This window comes from Podarcis muralis, chromosome 5, assembly GCF_964188315.1.
Source record: "Podarcis muralis chromosome 5, rPodMur119.hap1.1, whole genome shotgun sequence".
Lineage (NCBI taxonomy): Eukaryota > Metazoa > Chordata > Lepidosauria > Squamata > Lacertidae > Podarcis > Podarcis muralis.
This window is the reverse complement of record NC_135659.1, coordinates 70,608,122-70,625,740: the sequence shown is the minus strand read 5'-3', so window position 1 is coordinate 70,625,740 and position 17,619 is coordinate 70,608,122. Positions and strand designations below refer to the sequence as shown.

General features: G+C 41.7%; 2 protein-coding genes across 12 annotated transcripts in view; one reads left to right on the top strand and one right to left on the bottom strand.

Moving 5' to 3' along the window:
* CEP250 (centrosomal protein 250) overlaps positions 1-17,619 on the bottom strand; it is a 135,160-nt gene that overhangs the window by 60,489 nt on the left and 57,052 nt on the right. The window lies entirely within an intron of this gene.
* UQCC1 (ubiquinol-cytochrome c reductase complex assembly factor 1) overlaps positions 8,613-17,619 on the top strand; it is a 42,436-nt gene continuing 33,429 nt past the window's right edge. The window contains exons 1-3 of one of the 6 annotated variants that reach the window (XM_028734747.2): positions 8,613-8,769; positions 10,613-10,717; positions 12,012-12,116. In XM_028734747.2, coding sequence (XP_028590580.1) covers positions 8,746-8,769; positions 10,613-10,717; positions 12,012-12,116 — 234 coding nt within the window. In that variant the 5' untranslated portion in view covers positions 8,613-8,745. Of the gene's footprint in view, positions 8,770-8,950; positions 9,087-9,155; positions 9,291-10,612; positions 10,718-11,716; positions 11,773-12,011; positions 12,117-12,264; positions 12,388-14,555; positions 14,701-17,619 lie in introns of those variants that run through there. The other 5 variants (XM_028734746.2, XM_077929146.1, XM_077929147.1 and 2 more) reach the window with 5 other exon arrangements.

Here is a 17,619-nt window from a genome sequence, read left to right as displayed (position 1 = left end):
CCACTTTTGCAACAACAAAGCCACTCTTCCCTCCGAGCTATTCTTTCCACTTGCTTTACTTGCTCCGCCATTTTTGTACTGTCATCCACTGCAGCTTCAATCTTGAAGATCACTAACTGTTCCAAGCACCAATACGATTGCAAAACCTTGCCTTCTGTGTTTGATAGGTCTAGTTTTTGTCACCTATTGATTCCCAACCCCCAAAGTTTTCCTGATACCTGAAAGGTCCAAATTATTTTCTTATTGAAGGTAAGCAAATTACAAATTAGAGGACTTGTGAGGAATCTGCTTTAATTTTAACCGCATACCCCCTGGCCATGAGGCAAAGGAAGGATAAACCTAGGCATGAAAAACACAAACAAAAATGCCAACCTATTTTGTTATTACCCTGAATCCATGGGCTGGAAAAGGGAAGGAAAAATCTTGGCATGATTGATAGAAAACGGATGGTGACAACAAGCAGTACGGAAGTAAAGAAACTTGTGCTGCGGGTTGATTTTGGCTTCAGAACTGTGAAAGAAAAGTCCCAACAGGATAAAAACAGATTGGAACTGGCAGAAAGTACAGAGTCTAGTCCAGAGTAGCAACTGAATGATCAATGACTAATTTGTGGGGAATCTACTGAGCAAGACCTGAGATCACAGAACATGAGACAAGGCACAACTACATAGTGGAAAGCATTACAGCAAATAAAAACAAAACAAACCTCAATTAAATTAGCTCAGTCCTGAAAAACACTCCGCAACTTCCTTGATATGTACTTGTCCTCAAGGAAGTGCAGACCACAAGTGAAAATGGAGGTTCCAGAAGCATTACTACCGTATTTTTCACTCCATAAGAGCACCTGACCATAAGACACGCCTAGTTTTTAGAGGAGGAAAACAAGAAAAAAAATATTGTGAACGAAACAGTGGATGTATGATTTTTGTGGTTCATGCTGTGGCCACAGACATGATATGTGATTTGACGGTGAGTTTCGGGTAGCCCAGTGCAAAAATCCTGAGAAACCATGTGGATCCGTGCTTTGTAACCATGTTTTTGCACCATTGCGGCCCCACGAAACAGTGGATGTGTGAATTTTTTTTGGTGCAGGCTGTAGCCATGGACATGCTATGTGATCTGAAGATGAATTTGGGGTGACCCAATGCAAAAATCCTGAGGATCCATGTGCTTTTACCTCCCCCCTCCCAGGCAGCCTCCTTTAGAGTCCCTTATCTCCCTCCCGATCCCTTGCTGATCAGCTGCTCGGCGGCTTTGTTTCAACACCCCCTTCCCTATTGTTTGCCTTCGTGTCTTTTCCTTAGCTGGAGCAATTTTTTGCTCCTCCTTTTCTTCTAATTTCTCTCCTCATTGCTTTAATCTTCCTGTCTCCTCTCCTTGCAAGTTCGCTGTCTTTACCTCCCACCTCCCAGGCAGCCTCCTTTATCACTAGAGTCCCTTATCTCCCCTCTATCGCTTGCCAATCAGCTGCTCAGCGGCTTTGTTTAAACACCCCCTTCCCTCTTTCTAAAAAAAAAAAGAAAGCACAATCTGCTTTTTGCCCCTGGGCAATTCGGCCCCAGGGACCACACATTCGCTCCTTAAGACGCACAGACATTCCCCCTTACTTTTTAGGAGCAAAAAAATGTGTCTTATGGAGCGAAAAATACGGTAATTATTAAACTGCTTTTGGTGTCAAATACATTAATTCCAAAATTCCATTAACGCCAAAGAATAAACGGACATAAATCTGACATCAAGAATCACAAGACAGAGAAACCAGTAGGAGAACACTTCAATCTCCCAGGACATTCTATACAAGATCTCAAAGTAGCTGTTTTACTACAAAGGAATTTCAGAAATAGACTGGAAAGAGAAGCTGCTGAATTGCAACTCATTACCAAACTTAAAACCATGGAGAGACCTGGTCTGAACAAAGACATTGGATTCTTATCTCATTATACATGACAAAGCCATTTTTCACCTTCTCACCCCTTGCTTTTTCCTGTAAGACCTATTGCAGTCGTTAAGAGTCGTCAACAGGCTCATCACAGCTATCTGCCAATCACCCATTCCCACCACCCTTCTGAGTAATACCCCTCCCCACCTTCTCACTATATAGAAGGATCTGGCAACTTCTGTTTCAGTGTATCTGAAGAAGTGTGCATGCACACGAAAGCTCATACCAAGAACTAACTTAGTTGGTCTTTAAGGTGCTACTGGAAGGAATTTTTTTTTGTTTTGACTATGGCAGACCAACACGGCTACCTATCTGTAACATTAATTCCACTAACTGTTAAATTTGTTGGTTTCAAGAATTTTATATTGTAATACCCTAAAGAATTTTGTGGTGGTGAAACCTCTGGCAGTGATTGAGCTGATGAAATGTCATGGAATGTTCACAACAGAACATTCTCAGTCTTTTACAATTTCATACAGGCGCTTGGGACAGGGGGGTTGTTACATTGGCAATAGAGGTAGGCTGCTCTAATGCCCAAGGTAGCTTTAACAAGTCAAATTGGATAATGGATTCTAGCTTTCTATGGTAACCACATCTTCAAGTTCGGATGTGTTCCATCTAGCATATGGCAATCCTCAATATTTTTTTAAAACACTTTTATTTCTAAATGCCAAACATATGTTTCTCTGGAGAGGACAAGTCTGGAAAGACCTCGGTGTTAATGAATATTAGAGCTTAAACTTCACCTCAATTCCAGATTAATCTTTGTACAGCTATTTCTATGCATTTGCTTAACATCTGGGGGTCATGTTTATTAAGATGGTATCAATGATTATTCTTGCATTTGAAGTGCCAGGAGCAGTTGATTTGTTTAAAATCAAAGCTGGACTATACAGTGGTACCTCAGGTTAAGTACTTAATTTGTTCTGGAGGTCCGTTCTTAGTTTGAAACTGTTCTTAACCTGAAGCATCACTTTAGCTAATGGGGCCTCCTGCTGCCGCCGTGCCGCCAGAGCACGATGTCTGTTCGCATCCTGAAGCAAAGTTCTTAACCCGAGGTAATATTTCTGGGTTAGCGGAGTCTATAACCTGAAGCATATGTAACCTGAAGCATATGTAACCCGAGGTACCACTGTACCTGGTTTTGTCTTGCAGAAGAGAGCTTCCAGGTGTGGTGTACCTGAGTTGGACATTTTATTTCTTTATTTCATTTATAAAAGTATTAATAGGCCACAATTTATCTACTGCAACACCAGAGCAGTATACATAACCAAAACATAAACCTAATTTTAAGGAATGCAAGACGCATACACATACACACAAATATATTGCAACATGCATTAAGGGTACTTTCAAATGCGTCATTTAGATTTGATTTTAGTGTCTGTCTGCCTGCACATTAGCTCCAAACACAATTTTTTTCGAGTCATGAATTTTCATTGCTATGCTGATCTTATTCAGAAGCTTCAATTGCTCCTTCAATTGCTCCTTCCCCTTTCCACAACCCTTTTCTGTTCTGGACATACACACAGATAGATAATTTTCAGGAAGTGTGCAAGAGCAAATGTTACAAGACCTACTAATTATCATGTTTCCTAATGGGTAAAATGAAGGTTTGTGCCGTATTTTTATATGTGCATGTGTGAATTTTCATTTAAAAATATGTTACTTAATACCAAAATAGGCTAAGTTACATTTATCTGGGTTAGGCTTGCACCCCAACTGATAAAGAGGTATTGTTGAAGACCCTTGTGTTGTTGTTGCTGTTGAAGTATCTTGAGAATACAGCTTCCCCCTTAACAGCTTGCTGTGATCTGAACATGTCTTCAACATTGCCAGCTGGTGGAAACAGGCATGCTAATATGGGGGGGGGGGGTGTACTTGAAACAAAATGGCCATCTTGTGCTCAGGTAAGGAGCAAATGGAAACAGGGTTTTGGTGGTGTCAAAGAGAGAACCGGCAGTAAATCACACTGTTTGAAGTTGGAGTTTACTTTATTACAAGTAAAAAGAAAAAAGACTCAGACTTAGCTGAGTGTCTTATCCCATGAATCAGCTGCCGAGGCTGAAAGTCCTCGCCTCCCACAGCTGTCTAAGTCTCCCCCTCTCCAGAGCTTTTCCCAAGCAATCAGACACCATGTCTGTGTGTAGCCTGCCATAGCTCTGCCAGTTTCAGACCTCTTCAAGTTCTAGGAGATGGAGAGGAGAGAGCAGCAGAAGAGGGAAACAACCCGGGAGTCTTCACCAGCCTGACTCATCTCTGCCTCTTAGCTTCCCTCCTCCAACTCACACAGCTTCCTTCTCTGATTCTGGACTTCTCTCTGACACAGACTCTCCCAGCTCACTAAGTCCTGTTACCCCTTCAGCTTCTGACACCTCCTCTTCCCAGTCTTTTTACTGTGATCACTCATCGTTGTCCCACCACCAATCCTCGGACACTGAGTCTTACTCCTTTGGGGATTTCTCAGTTGGTTCCTCCCACCGTTCCTCTGCATCCAACCAGTCAATGACAGGTGGGATTAGATGTCACAAAGAGAAATGTCACCATAGATGACAAGTTACCCAGACACAAAAATGTGCTTCAATGAACTTTGCTCTCAGTGACAAAAACTATTGTATAATGTTATTTATACCCCCTGTTGTCACAAGTCAACACATCCTTGAGAGGCACTACAAAATTAGGGGAGGGGGAATTCAATACAGATTTCAATACATGATCTAGTTCTCTTTTATATATATATATATATTATTTTTATTAAATTTTCAAATACAAAAACAAATTTATACATTCCATACATCTTAATTACATCTTACTTCTCTTTTTTGACTTCCCTCAATTTGTCTGCCATTCCTTACCTTTATTACCTTTTACACATTTCTGCCCTTTTAACCATTTCCCCTCACAGAGCTTCCTTAAAACTTACAAACGTAATTTTATTATTATACATGATCTAGTTCTCAAATCTTATATTGCCATACCAGCCCTTTATTTAGTACAGTGGTACCTTGGGTTACATATGCTTCAGGTTACATACGCTTCAGGTTACACACTCCGCTAACCCAGAAATGGTGCTTCAGGTTAAGAACTTTGCTTCAGGATGAGAACAGAAATTGTGCTCCAGCAGCACAGCAGCAGTGGGAGGTTAAAGTGGTACTTCAGGTTAAGAACAGTTTCAGGTTAAGTACGGACCTCCGGAACGAATTAAGTACTTAACCTAAGGTACCACTGTACAGCATTTGTCAACCTGGTATTCTCCAGATGTCTTCTGCTACAAATCCTGTCACCCTCAGCCAGTGCTTTGTTTCTAAAAATAATGTTTAGGAGTACTCTCATTTTCCTACTCATATTGAAATATTGCTCCTCAATGAGGCCAAACTTAGATTCACAAAATGTTTAGGAGTGTGTGTACCCCTGCGTCCCCTCGGAAAATAAGCACCGCCCTCAGCCATCACAGCTTTGATAATTGGCTGAAGGGAGTTGTAATTCAAAACATCTGGAGGGTACCATGCCACAAAAGAATTGTAGCATCATCATAATGCCTGGCAACTGTTTAGAACCAATGTGCCATTAGCATCTAGTTAAATATTGTGTCTAGGTTCAGGCAATGACTTTAAGAAACAAGTGGATAATTTAAAAGAAAGCAGGAATATATTGGATTTAAAATGTAATATATATGAAGGCAACTTTTAAACTTATTTACCTATTTTATTAAACTATTCCCCATCTGGGTCTCAAAGTGGCTTACAAAATGGAAACATAAAATATACAAAAATTCAAAACAATAATTAAACATGAGAGATTTAAAACATCAGACATTAACACATCAAAACAGCATTCACTCTGCAAAGGCCTCCTGGAATAAAATAGTTTTAACCAGGCATCTGAGAGCTGGTTAAGTTGAAGCTGAAGGCACTGAAAATATTTATCAAGGAGAAAACAACAGAAGTTCCAGTCTTGAAAGAGCCTATGCTATCAGAAAGCTGGCAACTCTTTTCAAATACATATCTAAACAGCTGCTATAAGATTGATGGAGATCAATTGTTCTCCATAGCAACTGAAGGTAAGGGAGGAAGCAATGGTTTTTGAGTTACAAGAACATTTTCAGCTTAAATATTACAAAAAGAATTGTAAATATGAAAATTGTTGGAGAGTGGAATAAGTTAATAGTGGTGATTATGGAATCCCTTTCATTGGAAATTTTAAAATAGGCCAGGGAAAAGCATCTGCCAATATGATTTGGCAGTGTGCCTATCTGGGAACTTGCCAATACACTACCGGAAATGGTCTGGGTATTTGGAGTATAGAACTTCAGAAGCCTAAACAGTTTAAGAATGGAGCTTGTTCACAACACAAATATTTTATGGCTAAAGAAAGTCTTTCCCTCCTACTGTTCCATGTTCATCATGACTCCATTCTTGCCAGCTCCTCTTTCACAAATGGGCCTTTTACCACAGAAGGCCAAGACTGACACAATGAATGGCTCCTCACAGCTCCTTTCAGAGGCAGAACTTGCAGAAGTAGCCTTAAGGAAACTTACAAGGCCTGGGCATCTGACTGATAGCATCCTGCATCTTTGGCATTCAGAGTTGAAAGTTATGATAATTAATAATGCCATCATTCAAAAGATGGAAAAGTGATTTATAGCTGGGTTGCAAATGAGTTTAGGGCTGCTTCACACATTATGCCAAATATGAATCTGCACTTGTTCATTGCATGGTTCATGTATTATGTGGGAGACACATATATGAAAAGGATCACTGGTCATTCACAGCCTCAGAGCACGTTTACTACATGTTAACATCTCACCTCCAATCATTATAGGTTCCAATCTTTCCTTTAAGGCCAGAGCTCCTCATACTTTTTAGCATGTTCTGGTAAACCAGAAAAGCAACAGAGTGTGTTTCCAAATACTTATATAGTATTTGTTTTGTAGCCCTATCTAGAGGTGGGGTGGGGGATAAGAGAGAGAGAACAGTGGACACTGTGTGTCTCTATATCTATCAATTTTGTATTTATTTTTGTGAATTCGATTGGAGGAGAAATGGTTGCTGGCTTATGTAGCAACAACGTCTGTATTAACCATTTCCCTGCATTCACTCATTAAAAGCTACTGCAGCATCAGCTGTTTAGTAAGGAAAGACTGCTTGATTGCAGATGTCAAAGAGTTAAACAACTGTAAAAATTTTCATAGACATCTGAAGGCAACCCTGTTTTAGGAAGCTTTTAATGTTTTATGTTGGTTTTCCCCTTGTATTTTTATTGGAAGCCTCCCAGAATGGCTGGGGCAACCAAGTCAGGTGAGCAAGGTTTAATAAATAATTGTTATCGTATTTCCAGAAAAAGTGTATCTGCTTCCAACATGCCCCTCTCATAGCAAAGTTCAAAATATATTGAATGCAGCATGGAGGAAATGCTGTTGCTCCCTTATACAGAACCTCTTCCCCTGTCCATAAAAGTGCAGAGAATAATTGATGGAGGTTGTTTTTTTAGTGAGACAGTGTACATGTGAAATGGTACACTTTCCAAAATGAGTGCTATACTAGTCTTATTGTGAAAAAAACCACAAGGTTCAAAATCACAGCCCTGCCTAGACAAAATCTTACCAGCTGCCACTGATTTTTAAAGCTTTTCTTATGTAATTATAAATCTGTGGTTCTAATTTAAACATACATTGGCAGCAGTTGACATGGGTCTCGCACCAAATGTATGGTTTGCACCAGGCGCAGTTATGGCTAGTTATGGCACTGGTTAAGCGCACAAGAAGAGGGTGAGAACAGAGAACAGAGAACAACGTGCCCAGAATTAGGTCCTGCCACCTCATCCTTGATATGTGTGTTGGGGGAGCCGGTTGTGGCTACTAACTGGTGGGAGAAAATCACACTCTGCACATTCCTGAAAGCAGGGCCGGATTTTGGTTTGATGAGGCCCTAAGCTACTGAAGGTAATGGGGCCCTTTATATGTCCAGCTGTCCTTTGTCAACAACAAATTGTCGCTGTCTTTTGCGTTGAATATATGCTATATGGTAATTTATGTACCGAATAGGTATCTAAAGCCATTTGCACATTACAAAATATGTATTTTATCAAAGTAATTGTTGAACTGAAATAAGTATATTAATAGTGAAATAATTATTAAGCTCTAACTTAAAATGATTTTTTATTCATAACAAACTTAATAATGCAAACACATTGGCATTTGGCAATAACAAAAGTTCCTTTAGAAACACAATTTACAAAGCCTCATAATCTTTATTTTGTTTTATTTGGTTTTTATCTTATATTTTGGAAATGTACATCCAGTTGTTGTTTTTCCTTTATAACTTTTTTGGGGCCCCCAAAAGAGTGGGGCCCTAAGCTATAGCTTGTTTAGCTTATACGTATATCCGGCACTGCTAGAGAAAGCACCTTCCTCGCCATTAAAAATACATCAAGTTTCCGACGCTTTACGGGGAACAGATTTCGAAGAGGATAAAATTAAAAGAAACCTTCACGGCGTTTCCCAACAGCCAGCCCCCCTTACCCCCTACGGAAAGTCTCCTGGCTTCCCCATAATAAATACGAGCTGCCCCACAGGCACAGGTCGCCCCTATGGCAGCTCCCGCAAATAGAGCTCCGTTATTACGCCCCTGGCGCAAAACTACCATCGAGGCTACGAAGGAGCTTCTTCAGGCGCATGCCCCGCCGCCCCCGGCCAGACACGCTCCGCAAGAGCATCCCGGGGGGACTAGGTGGCGGCGCCGGCTTCGGATGAAGGAGCGGAAGCACTTTGAAGTTTGGCGGAAGCGGAAGCTCGCCCTTGAAGGATTATGGCGGCGCTGGTGAGGGTTGTGGTGAGTGAGGTTGGCGACTGCCTTTGCGCGCTGCCTTCGTGAGCTCGGCGTGCCGGCACCATTCTCTCGGCCTGCAGGGCCCGAGGAATAGGGCTGGGGAGGCCGGCTTCGGGCAGCCTCTCCGGCGCCGTGGGCTTGAGCCAGCCAAGGGGCGCGGGGTGGGCGTGTTTTGGGGGGGTGGAGAAAAGGGTCCGCAGGGGGCTGTCGGTGAGCAGCCCCACAAGCTGCGACCCGTTTGGCCGTGGGAAGGCTGAGGAAATCGGGAGCGAGGGTTCCTGCTCGCCATGGAAGGCTTTGCCCTTGGAGGCTTCGGCGAGGTGACAGGCGTTGCTGTGGGAAGGACGAAAGCGCCGTAGCTGCTTCTGTTGGGACCCGTCGTAGAAAGGCCAAAGCATCACCGGCCTTCCCAAAATTAGGCATAAAATTATTAGTTGCATTTATAGCCCACCTTTTTCTCCAGAGAGCTCAAGGTGGCATACATAGCCCCCCCCCTCAGTTAATCCCCACAACAACCCTGTGAGGTAGGTTAGGTTGAGAGATGGTGACTGGCCCAAGATCACCCAGTGAGCTTCATGGCTCAGCGGGGAATTTGAACCCTGGTCTCCCAGATCCTAGTCCAACACTAACCATTACAATGCTTGTAAAGTAACTTCAGCGGCTGAGGCAGAAACTCTGGTTGTATAACCAGGATCTTCAGCTCTTAATTTAATAGTCTGGTTCATGCTCTGTCATAATTAGTAGTACAGTAGTGCTGTTTTTTAAATATTTGTAATGGCAATGGAGGTGGGCTCTTTGCAGAGATGGTCTTGACTTAAGCGCCACATTTTTCAGCTCTGTTTTCACTGCACCATTTCATGCCTGGTTCTCTGTGTCTGTATGGCTTAAATCAGAAATGGGGCATACGTGTCAGCTGGAGAGCTGTATATCCTTCTGGGAGCTGTGTGCCAGTGGTGGAAAGGGCCAGAGGCAAATGTGGGGAGAGCAACACATAGAAAGTTTATATTTGTGAACACACACACACACCCATCCATTCAGGGAAGCAAGAAGCATTATCAGAGTTCAAACACACATTCCAGCCAAGCAAAGACATTTGGGGTATGAAACAGGGCTGGTGAGGTGTGAGTCTGGGGAGACTCATATTTACGGCCAAGGCTCCCCACTTCTGGCTTAAACCTAAAGAATAGGAAGCTAAACCTCTTTTTGGCTTTCCTGCTTGCTTACTAGCGGCAGTCCTTTAAGTCTCATTGTCTGTTATAACATTCTTCTTATGGGCTATGTAGTCAGCAAAAGGGCTGGAACTGGAAGGGACATGTGGGTTGATTTATCCAATCTTCTTTGGCCAGGCAGGATCTTTTAGAAGTTAAGCCATGTTACCCTGATTATATAATCTAGGATATAATCGTTATGTAAGAGAATAGCAGTGAGCAAGGTGTGGTAAGACACACAATGTCTTGAGGCAGGAAATAATTTAGACACATGGAGCCAGTTATAATTTCCTGACTTTTGCTTGTATCAGTCATGTAGAATGATTGTGGGTCCTTTTACACTGGGAACCTTTAGTTGTTTTTCTTCATATCTTTGTTATTTTAGTTAAGACTTCATAGTTCTTAGTAGAGAATGTATCAGTTTGCCTTAGCAGATACTTCTGCATGCCCATTACATATTTGAACTTCTAGCAGTATTTTACTTTGAACTATAATTGTTCATACTGAATCGTGCTGAGGAGATACAGAATCTTCAGATGAGCAGCACTTGTGTTTTTACAGTATTATTCAAACATGGGGTTATAGGAAGGTGGGTGTTTGATAATAATCATTGCTGATTAGTGGCTATTATTTTATAGACTCATCGAGCTGGAGTACCACAATGGATTGCATTATGCAGTGGATTGATACAAACGACATTAGCTCAGCAACAATGGGGCAGGATGCTCCATGGCACTCTCCAGGTACGATTTTTTTTAAAATTGCAAGAATGAGAACTTTGCTAGATCTTATCATGGAATTAATAACTGTTCAGTTGTTGTTTTCAGAGCCCTAAGAGAAATGCTTTGCAAATCTGTAGTGGTTCAATGGTTAGTATTTCATAATGGCTATATATTGCTGCCTCTGAATAAAACTTCTGGAGAACATGAGTGTGAGTGTGTTCATACCCTCATGTCCTGCTTGTGAGCTTCCCACAGGTATTTGGTTGGCCACTGTGGGAACAGAATGCTGGGCTAGATAGGTCTGAGAGCTGATCCAGCAAGTCTACTCTCTAACATTCCAATATTAACTTTCCATGGCTTGTATTTACTCTTATTTCAGGGAACTGAATAGTTTGAGCCAGGTGTGACTTGCCATGCTAGTATTTACCCTTTCTCGAGGCCCAGCATGATATATACAATATGGAACATTATTCCTCGCAAAACAGATGAAATATTGAGTGTAATTCTTTAGGCTTACAGCTCTCCTCAGTGGTTTTATGGGTGCACTAACTGGAAATGGTATCAGCCTTGTGTCAGAAAGACAGTCTAAAGGAAAGCTGTGTGCTCATCATTTGCTTTAGCCTATGAGTGCCTCAAGGATATGGGACAGTTATCAATATTTTAAATGGTCTGAAATAGGTATTTGCTATTTGAATGTTGATGAAAATAGGAAGCAAATAATAAATACCATAAGCTCTATACCACATCCAAGCATATACAAAAAGTATTTTGGTTCAAAAGATAATGAAGAATGCAGACTTTTCAGTTTCATTGGGATAACTTTTACTGTAATTGTTCCCAGTTGCTGGGAATCACAAGAAGGCAGAGCGCTGTTGTGTGAAGATTCTGCTTGCAGATTTCCTATGGGTATCTGGTTGGCCACTGTAAAAACAGGATGTTGGAAAAGATGGGCCTTTGGCCTGATCCAGCAGGCTCTTCTTATGTTTTCAAGAAATTCCTGATAGTTGCAATAATTCTTAGGTCGAAGGTGTGTGGTGTCTTCATGACCTTTTCATCTTTTCTGGTGTATGAAGCTGGTAAGTTTAGAAGGCCAAGGCAATGTAAGTCTTTCCTTATGTATTTGCTACTTTCCTTCATCAAAGTTGTGCTGTGCTCATGTGTATAATAAGCCTGATAACTTTGCAAGTCTCTGATCTGAAATTCTTCCACAGGGAAACACTAATGTGTAATTTGTGTGCCTAACTGTATGATCCATTGTTGCCCTTCCATACTACTATTTTTTACGCTTGGTTATTTCTCTTTGTTGTTTTACCAGAGACGCAAGAATGGCCAGTCACAACTAACCCAAGTTTGCTGTGGATTAATACAAACCATTGGTACAGTAAAGCAGCCAAACAGAACACTTCATCACACAAACAAGGTCAGACCAAAGTGAAGTCTTGTATTTCAAAAATGCTGTCTGCCCCTATTGAACTAGGATTGTGGTTCTATTGGGGGTTGGGATTTTTTGAGTTAACAGGTTTCAAGCAAAACTTTAAATGCACAGTCTTTGTTGTCTTATTATGCAGGAGAAGCATTAAATCCCAGAGTAATCTGAGGAAGTGACACCTGCTGAAACTAGCAGAATACTTTCAACGGTTCGGACAAATTCATGGAAGATCTTAAATGGCTATAAATCAGAATGTTAAGGGGTGAGATGGCACAAATAGGGTACTATGTTATTCTGACTACTAAGATCCACAAGGAAGAAAAATGAGATTGCTTTTTATACTACAATTTTTTATGGATTCAAAATCAGAGTGTGCAAATGACCTCTGACAACTGTTTTTAGTTGCATCTTGCATTGCATTTTGTCTGATTCAGCTAATAGCTCCCCAAAGCAATTCTTATGTCAACGTATCTTTATTGTGCCTGATGGTGTTGGTGATTTATTTGACTTTTATCTGCCCTCTTACCAAAGGGGCCCAGGGTGGCAGGCGTAGCAATGATAAAACATTTTTTTTAAAAAACAACTAAAACCATTTTTAAATGTTACAGGGAAAAAAAATATATAACAAAAAACTCTTATCTGCTGATCTCATGGCTACCAGGGTGACATGTTAAGCATTTTTTAAAAAAAAAAATTCTTGTAGATTTGCAATCATCAAAACCAGTCACACACACCATGGCAAAAACTATTTTTGCACTTTGATAAATTTGCGGGGAGATAAAAGGCTAAGAATCTTGTCACTAGGGTTCTACTGCTCCTTTTTCTAGATTTGGAGGTGTGCAGTGGAAATGACTTGGCTTGTAGTCTGTTGAAGCCAGCCATATGGCATTGCCCACATGTATCCCAAATTCCTTTGGTGTGTGAAAGTCCGTATGCTTTTTATGTCATACTCTGTGAGGAGGGTTAACAGATTGGGAGAATAAAGCAAAAGGGGGAAGGAGACTGAATGACGAAAAAGTTGTGAGCATTGGTGTAGAGCAGGGGAAACACTGACATGGAAGTGCTAAATTGCAGTTATCAACTAAGCCAGCTTTGCAAAAAAAAAAAAAAAATGTGTTTTTTAAAAAAGACACAAAAATGGTTTCTAGCTTGTCAGCCCACATGTACCTGTGCTAATAATTTGCGGCACTTGGGCTTGAAACAACAAACCCCAGACACTCTTTAACAATGGGCACAACTTGCTGTTGTCAAGTTGCCTGAAGCGAATAGTGAATTCTTCCTCTCCATACTGGGTGAGTGGTTTCTCAACAACCTGGAATAAGCATAGCCAGTACTTTTTTAAAAATTAAAAAAAATCATCTGACTAAACCTAATCTGGAAAGTAGTTTAGGAAGTGCTTGAGATGCAGTTACAACATTTTGGTCCTGTGTATGTCCATTTTCACTCAGCTGCCTCTGAGACATTAATTGTGAGTTAGGTTATGTCACATGCTAAGGGCCCTGCATAGTAATTCAGATACATAAGCTGTTAAATATTGCAGCAGTTTCACAGCTAAATGCACACTGTATTTCACTTGTTCATCTGGTGGAATACTTTTTTAAAACGCCAAGTTGGCAAGCTTCACAGCTGGAACAGGCCCATATATTTCTCTATCCCCACCCCCTCACCTTTCCTCTTTCCAGAATGTAAAGAAAATGTCAGATTGGGTTTTCTCTTAACTTCTTACTCTTTATGAAAATATGAAAAGTGTTTTCTATCTTGGTGACAGGGATGGGTGATGTTTTTCAAGCCAAGGACTGCATTCCCTTGTAGATAACTTTCTGGGGGCTGGTGTCAAAAGTAGGTGAGGCTACAGCCATTCAGTTCATTTATTTTCTCACACACCTATACACAGGCACGCATTACATTCTCTCTCCCCCCCCCCTCTCTCACCCCCCCAAACCCTTCACAATCACATGCCCTAGTTATTCTCTCACACACCTATCCCCACACAAGCATTTGTTCTTTTCATATTGTCTCACATCATTAATCATCCCAGATCTACTGCCTTCAGTTAATCTATTCCCCCATCCATATTGTAAACATAAGGGTGGGCATATTGTCAGCCACTTCATAGGTAAGCTGTGGGGTGCAGGAGGGGACAAAGTGGGGCTGGTAAGGGTAAAGGGCCAAGGAGATGTGTCTCTCAAGGAGAGTCAAAGTCCTAATAGAGAGGCCCTGAGGGCCACATCTGCCCTGTGAATCATAGGTTCTGCCCCCGATTTATGATTTGTTCAACTTGGGGGGCACTACAATAATTGTCTGAAGAGGCTCATATCTACAGTAAGAAACCAACAAGGGGAACTAAGAAATGAGGTGTATGCCTAATTGTAGAGCCTACTGCTGTGATTTATTTTCATAGTTTTGTTGTTGTTATTGGATCTTCATTAGGAAACCCTCTAGTGTGAGGGCCATCCATCCAGTGTCCTTGATGCCTGTCGAAGACTACTTGGCTCAAAGAGATGCACCCATGGAGTATCTTCACAGAAAAAGGGAGCAGTATGGGCAGGGACAGGGCACTTCATATGTACACTTTGTAAGTGGCTCAAACAGCAGTTGCTCCAGGCAATGATAGTGCTACTAGAAAGTGCTAGCTGTTGAAGACACTTTAGTCAGTATGTCCACTAACTTGTATGACAAGGTAATATCAGGATACTTTAGTTTATTGTTCATTTTAATTACTTTTTATTATTTATATATATATATATATATTTAACTCTCTTCTATCAATCATTTTAATTTAATATTTTATTTTATTTTGAGCCGTTTTGAGATTTTATTACAATCAAATAATATAAGCATTTTGTTAAATAAAATAAATAATTGTTTAGGTGTACCATTTCTAGAGGATAGATATGGGCAATGTCTGCTTTCCTTACCCTGGAATTGCAGATCACATGTGACTATTCATCAGAAACACTTGTATTTCGGACCATCACACGGCTTCACATACTGCCATATCCTCTTAGAAAACAAATAAATGGTCTTGTGTGCTATGCTTACATGCCAAAGGGAATCTTTGCTGCTTACAAAAAAGTCACCACGCTGTGTTGTTCTTGTTTTTATTACAAGAGATGAAAGCAGATAAAATGTATCTCAGAGTAGATACATTTGAACTTATGAATATTTTTATACAGTGGTGCCTCGCAAGACGAAATTAATTCGTTCCGCAAGTTTTGTCGTCTTGCGATTTTTCCGTCTTGCGAAGCACAGTTTCCCATAGGAATGCATTGAAAATCAATTAATGCGTTCCTATGGAAACCGACTTCAGACCAGGTCTGGGGACAGTCTGTCCCCCGACCTCTTCTGAAGGCTGGGGGGGGGGGGGACCAAGGGCTTTTCTTCCCACCCCCAGCATTTTAAAAAACCCCGGGACAGCGGGGGACTTCTCCGCTGTCCGGGGCGATCTTAAAATGCTGGCGGGCGGGAGCGAAGCCTCCGCTGCCGCCCGCCAGCATTTTAAAAAGCCCCGGGACAGCGGGGGACTTCTCCGCTGTCCCGGGGCGATTTAAAAGCCCCCGGGAAGGCAGGCAGGGGGGACAAAGACTTTTGCCCCCCGCCAGCCTTCAGAAGAGGTCCAGGACCTCTTCTGAAGGCGGGCGGGGGGCAAAAGTCTTTGCTCCCCCCCCCCCGCCTTCAAAAGCCGTCCGGGACAGCGGAGAAACACGCTGTGTTTCTCCGCTCTCCCGGGAAGGCAGGCAGGGGGGAGCAAAGACTTTCGCCCCCCGCCGGCCTTCAGAAGAGGTCCTGACGAAAGTCTATGCTCCCCCCCCCCCCCGCCTTCAAAAGCCGTCCGGGACAGCGGAGAAACGAAGGCTGGCGGCGGGAGGAGGTCTCTCCGCCCGCCGCCAGCCTTCGGAGGAGGTCCGAGGACAGTGGGGAAGACGCTTCCCCGCTGTCCCGGAGATTTCCCTATGGGCTTTCGTCTTGCGAAGTAAGCCCATAGGGAAATTCGTTTTGCGAAGCGCCTCCAAAACGGAAAACCCTTTCGTCTAGCGGGTTTTCCGTCTTGCAAGGCGTTCGTCTTGCGGGGCACCACTGTACCATATTCTTTCATGCCTTTCTTCTGAAATGGCGCCCATGAAACTACTCGAAAGACTCGAAGTCCATTATGGTATTTAGACTGATTAAAAGAGAGCTCAAGAGTCTGGGTAGATAATTTGAAAATGTAGTGAACTGAATATTCTTAAAAGAGGAGTCTATTCCAGAATGCATTATCACATGCGCTTAGTGGACCTGCTTAGTGGCAAACAATTTGCTTCACCTTTTTTCAGGTCTGAATTGAACCTAAGGTATTCTCATTTTCACTTGTGATAGTTTAAGGCTTATAAAATTAACAACTGTACAGTTCTTAACAGTCTTCTAGAAAGAAGAACATATACAATGTATAGTATGTGAACTACATTTCAGAGCCCAGTTCCTTTTACACACACGTTAGAAGGATTTTTAATGAAGTTCTTGTATGCTGCTATTAGTAGGCAATATAATGCTAGTTTTAAAGGGACAAATACGCATTTAACAGTAAAAGTTGTTAAGATAAAACTTAACTGTGCAGGAATAAGCTATTTTGTGAGATCTTCCATCTCCGATTGTCCATTTCAGGGTTGTGAAAGTAGATTTAGACAGCGATCAGCAACTTCTCATCCTGACTTATAGCTATAGGTATATCCATGAATTTGTCAAATCTTGTTTTTCATGTTGCATATAGTGCTTTTGGTCATGTATTTTGGTCATGGATTTCTCTATTTCTTTAAAGCGCCAGCCTCACATTGGCTTCTTCAAGTTCATGTAGGCATAAATTACCTGGTTAATTAGAACAGGAAGGCCAAATGTGTTGCCAATAATATATTATCTCATAGGGCTGGACATCTTATTTCTCATAGGCAACCATGTGGCCACATAGGCAACCATGTGGCCTTCATTCCTAACTCTCTTCAACTAGTCCAGCCGCCAGTTGGAACACAGAGTTACTGTTACTGTTGCAGACCATGCTCTGGTTTTTATGTGTTCCCATGTTAGGAACAATGGTGTTTTTTTAAGGCTTAAGAATATTATTGAAGTGACAAAGGTAATCAGAAACATTCTTTTTATTGTCATGTAATGGCTTTGATTTCTTCCCAAAAATGTGGAAAGATCATGTTTTCCCACCTCGTGGGAGACACTTATCCCATCTTCAGGACTACTGGAGGTCCACAAACGTGTATAACATGTAAATGTGATATAGAAGCATAAAGTCTAACACAGATGAGCCCACATTGCACAGTCACTTACACTGCCAAGGTTACACAGACACCGGAATTCACATTTGTGTGGCCTGGTCAAATAGGACCATGCATGTGGCAGATAGACATGACAGCCTCCACCTCCTACTCCAGATTGGCCTGGCCTGGATGATACCCTTCCTCCAATGTGTGAAGCATTCCTTTTGGCTTAATGTAGCTTTAATTTGCAGACA